At 42.6% G+C, this 5,220-nt stretch overlaps 1 protein-coding gene across 1 annotated transcript in view; it reads left to right on the forward strand.

Annotated features, from left to right (window-relative positions):
• Positions 1–2,845, forward strand: part of hus1 (HUS1 checkpoint clamp component) — a 4,822-nt gene extending 1,977 nt beyond the window's left edge. Inside the window, exons 2-8 of the mRNA XM_037694386.1 lie at positions 228–355; positions 594–770; positions 919–1,026; positions 1,103–1,177; positions 1,325–1,424; positions 1,529–1,663; positions 2,729–2,845. Coding sequence (XP_037550314.1) covers positions 228–355; positions 594–770; positions 919–1,026; positions 1,103–1,177; positions 1,325–1,424; positions 1,529–1,663; positions 2,729–2,811 — 806 coding nt within the window. The 3' untranslated portion in view covers positions 2,812–2,845. The remainder of the gene's footprint in view (positions 1–227; positions 356–593; positions 771–918; positions 1,027–1,102; positions 1,178–1,324; positions 1,425–1,528; positions 1,664–2,728) is intronic.
• The last annotated feature ends 2,375 nt before the right edge of the window (positions 2,846–5,220 follow it).

The raw sequence follows: 5,220 nt of genomic DNA on the forward strand, positions 1-5,220 counted from the left end.
AGTTGGTATCTTTTATCAAGTAGCAGAGGCCACGCAACTTGCCATCCCATAGTTTGAGTCAAAAACAAAAGTATAAACCAAAATGAAAGCAGGAGCTACAAACCATTATTACCTTCAGAATAATTCAAACAATCTTCACACAAGTCACATCTGTTAACTCTGACTTTGTGGCAGAATTTAAATCTAGAACCAGGAGGAGAAATCAGGTTTGTTGTTTCTGTCTCCAGGAGTGATCACCACCATCTCAAAGCTGACGAAGATGTGCGTCCTGCGTCTGACTCCAGACAACCTGTTCTTCGTTCTGTCTGGTAAAGTGGCCAACGGAGGAGTCAGCATGTGGTGTGAGCTCCTACAGGTGAGCTCAGGTACATCGGGCGTTTGGTTCTGACACCACAGGATGAAACGTTCTGTCAGTACCCACAAATACTAAACAAATCACACTTGGACATATAAGAAACTGTATTTTTAACACTAGCAAGGTGCTGTTGGATAAAAGCTTGGTGTATCTTCACACAATAAGTTTGTCCTTAAAAAAGAGAATACTCAACAAGTGTAGGACAACTGTCCTGTCCATGTGTCCTTCCTCCCGGCAGGCCAACTTCTTTGATGAGTACCAGATGGAAGGCGTCTCCTCTGAGTTTAACGAGATCTGTCTGGAGGTGACTCCAGAAAACTTGTCCAGAGCCCTGAAGACGATCCAAAACGCCAAATCTGTTAAAATCAAGCTGACCAAGAAGCACTGCCCCTGTCTGACCATCGCTGCTGAGCTGGTGAGACAGAAGACACAAGAAACGGGACGCTTTGTCTCCGCTCGGTCCACTTCATGACATGTTTTAAGGTTTACTGTAGCTGCAGGTTGAAGTGTTGAACTGTAAGTTTTGATCTGATGAAACCCGACCTCCATGTGTCCCCGTTCAGCCCACCATGTCCAGCATCAGCCGAGTCGTCACTCATGACGTCCCCGTCGATGTCATCCCCAAGAGTCTGTGGCACGAGTTCAAAGAACCGAGCGTCCCGGACTTCGATGTGAGCACCGCTCCTGTCCAGAGAACTGAGTCCTCAGACGGTTCCTTCAGACCCGTGACCCGTCTTGTGTTTGCAGGTCAGCATCTACCTGCCTCCTCTGAAGACCATGAAGAACGTTGTGGACAGGATGAAGAACCTCTCCAACTTCCTGGTAGGATCAGATTCTTCTCACTTCTTCAGAAAGAAAACTTTCCGTCAAACTCTCCTTTTCTTCCTCTACTGGTCACTCAAACCGCCTCGAGGTGGTGCTGCTGGACCACAACCAGTTTGATTTAAAATGTGTTTCTGTTTTTTTCAGGTGATCGAGGCCAACATGAACGGAGAGATGAACCTGAAGATTCAGACGGATCTGGTTTCTGTCACCACCCACTTCAAAGACCTGGGAAACCCTCCGTGGGGTAAAAACATCTGGGAACATCTCCACCTTTCAGACGAGCTCCCAGCTGGAGGCCTTTTCTTACCTGAACCTGGGTTTCAGGTCTCCTTCACTCTCTCTCTGCAGGTGAGGACTCCTCCCAGGACGGATGTTTGTCACAGAGAAGGGACCCAGAGGACATGGCGGAGGCCCGGGTGGACATCAGGAAGCTGCAGCAGTTCCTCATGGGACAGCAGGTCAACCCCAGCAAGGCCATGTGCAGTAAGTTCAGCCACAAAGTCCAGATGTTCACAAAACTGAGTTTTAAAGTTAATGCTTCTCTTTTATCTAAATTTAAAGGAGTCCAAATGAAATTTTTTTTTATATAAAAAACAAAAGGTTTGTAGGCTCAGTCATCCAGGTAGACAACAAAAGAATCTGGACCAGGCTCTTTAAGGGAGAAATGTTTCTTCTTCCATCTGGAAGACTTCATCAGTCTGTGTCCTGCCAACCAGATCTGTCCCATAAGTAGCCTTCTAACCTCCTGTTAGAATCTCAGCAGCTTTTAACTCGTGCCCGTCTGTCCAAAACAATCAGTCATCGTGTATAACAATCAAATGTTTAGGCCAGATGATCGACTTGCTACTCACAGAAACAGCCTGAGGACATTCAGAAAAAGGTTTGTTGGACTGATGAAGTCTTGTGCATGGAAGACGAAACATTTGTCCCTTAAAGAAACTGGTCCAGATGAAATGATTTAACCTTCTTTTGTTTGTTTTTTATATTTATGAACAAACTAAAAAGTTGTCTGTCTCTTTGTTTTTCTACTTTAATTCAGAAAAATCATCTTCAGTCGTTTATGAATGTTTTGAACTCCTCGTAGGAACAAAAGAATCAATTTAGTTGTTTTTATATTTTCACCCAACTTTGACTTCAATCAATGCTGCATTCACTGAACCTCACAAAAAGTAAAGTTTGATGTTTTATCTTTCAGATTAACACTAGAAATGATAAATTTGACTTAAAGTCATGAAGAAATGATTTCATAAGTTTTACCAGCTCTTTGTCAACCAGAAAACACAACTCATTATGTTTATCTTTCATTTTGTTCTCAATTTGAGGCTGAAAATTATGTTTTTCCATTTGTCAGTGAATGCACCATAAAGGGAGGAGTTAATTAACCTTCATACGCAATAATTCTTCAAAAAACATTTTCAACATAACAGTGCCTAAAAAACTGGATGATTTCCGTCCAACCTGCAGGTTAAAGACATTTCAGTGTTCTGAGTTCTTCTCTGAGCTGGGTTGGTTCTGTTCTGATCCGATGTGTCCCTCCTGTCTCCTCAGACCTGGTCCATCAGACCGTGGTCCACCTGGTCCTGCTGCATGAAGACGTGTCTCTGCAGTATTTCATCCCCGCTGTGGCCTGAACCTCCTGCAGATCATCTGGGTTTGGTTCTGCTGACGGAGAGCTCAGAGAAGAGAACTGGACCGAACGAGTTTCTCTTCCTGACGGAGAAATGAAGCTCTGCTCTGCTGGAGGAACAGAACATCGTTGGTCTGGATCCTCAGCACGGACCTGAGATGAACTGTTACACACCAGCTGCACGCTCGTTTGTGTGGAAGAAGTTCTTTTTGTTCTCAAAGTGTTCTTGTTCTCACCCTTCTGTAGAACCCTGATGTTTGGCCTTGTTCACTTGACTTATTAGTAATATTTGTACCGCTGCTGGTTAGCTTTTACTCCACCTCCATCTTCTTACTTGGAGACTTCCATTTTGGACTCTTGTCTAGGACTACGTTCACGGTAGGTGTTCAGGTCTGAGCATGTGCTGCGTCAGGGTTCCCAGAGACTCAGGAAATCAGGAAGAACTGGGGAAATGACAGGGAACACTGGGAATTTTATCACAGAGCTGCTAAATAAAAGACGCTCTTATCACTGAGTCCATGTCCTACTGCCTACATGGATCTTGCTGACTGTCTCTGGGGGCCATTTAGTATCTGAAGTTTTACAGTATAATTAATTATTAAGAACGATTGCCGTGCGCTTCAACAGAAAGTGCTCGTATCGCTGACTTGGCCGTCGGGTTGCTCAGTGGGTACGCTGCTGGATAGCTGGTACTCTGACACACGAAGGTGAATAAATCCAAAGCTCCTGAACGTGAAGAGGACACGTGAGTCAGTTCTTTACGTTTCAGTGATATTAAAGTATAATCTCATTTCATGTCATCACAGTGACCAGAAAGCGTTTCTTGATTTCTGCGCAGTCTTTGATATTGTTCATTATGAGCTTTTACTTATGAAGCTTATAGTTTATAAGCTCAGCCTTGGACTTTGTGAGTAGATACATCAGTAGCAGGAAACTATTGTGTTTAAAGGTATCTGTTCAAACTTTGACACCCTTCCACGTGGAGTCCCACAAGGCACCTGCCTAGGTCTTCTGCTTTATAGTACAGTAGTCCCTCGCTGCTTCGTGGTTCGTTTATCGTAAACTCGCTCTATCGCGGTTTTTCAAAGTAAGATTGGACGTGACACACAACTGGCTGATTGATGGATGAGCTGCATGATCGGCAGGAAATTTTTATTTAAGATAAATTATTTTAAATTATTTAGCACCTCCTGCACCTCTGTCTACATTATAAGCTTCCTCCTGCAGCTGATCAGCTGATCTCCATACAGAGCGGAGAAGTGGGCGTGGCCGAGAGCACTGGCAAAGAGCAGAGGAGGCAGGAAGCTGAAATCATGGCATTCTGTGTCTTTTAGAGCGTTTAGAGTTTAGAAACGTTGTTTAGAATATTGCAAAAGTGTGGGAAGGGCTTAAAATACCTTTATATGTATATATATATATATATTAGTGCTGTCAATCGATTAAAAATTTAATCAGATTAATCATGATTAATCACAATGTTTAACTTTGTAAGCTTGAAATGTAAATATGCAGGTTTGTTGAAGAAAATATTTTGTTGCCTCAAACCAGTTTTCCAAATTTTCATACTCGGCAAGGTTTACAGAAGTAATTTTGTTTCAAACATTAATTTATAAATGTCAAATGTCTCTTAAGTGCCACTATGTGATCAAAACATGTAACCCTTCTTCTTCTTTTGATTTTAATTGGTGGTTGGCAAACTAATTTAAGAGCATTACTGCCCTCACTAGACTGGAAAGTGGATCTGGAGAATATCCAGGTAACCCTCCACAGGATAGAGGCCTTATAGGTCCAAATACAGGTCCTTCTAAAAAATTAGCATATTGTGATAAAGGTCATTATTTTCCATAATGTAATGATAAAAATGAAACTTTCATATATTTCAGATTCATTGCACACCAACTGAAATATTTCAGGTCTTTAATTGTTTTAATACTGATGATTATGGCATACAGCTCATGAAAACCCAAAATGCCTGTCCCAAAAAATTAGCATATTTCATCCCACCAATGAAAGACAAGTGTTTTTAATACAAAAAACGCCAACCTTCAAATAATCATGTTCAGTTATGCACTCAATACTTTGTCGGGAATCCTTTTGCATGAATGACTGCTTCAAGGCGGCGTGGCATGGAGGCAATCAGCCTGTGGCACTGCTGAGGTGTTATGGAGGCCCAGGATGCTTCGATAGCGGCCTTAAGCTCATCCAGAGTGTTGGGTCTTGTGTCTCTCAACTTTCTCTTCACAATATCCCACAGGTTCTCTATGGGGTTCAGGTCAGGAGAGTTGGCAGGCCAATTGAGCACAGTAATACCATGGTCAGTAAACCATTTACCAGTGGTTTTGGCACTGTGAGCAGGTGCCAGGTCATGCTGAAAATGAAATCTTCATCTCCATAAAGCTTTTCAGCAGATGGA

The sequence above is a fragment of the Nematolebias whitei genome, chromosome 20, assembly GCF_014905685.2.
Source record: "Nematolebias whitei isolate Nwh7 chromosome 20, NemWhi1, whole genome shotgun sequence".
Classification (NCBI taxonomy): Eukaryota; Metazoa; Chordata; class Actinopteri; order Cyprinodontiformes; family Rivulidae; genus Nematolebias; species Nematolebias whitei.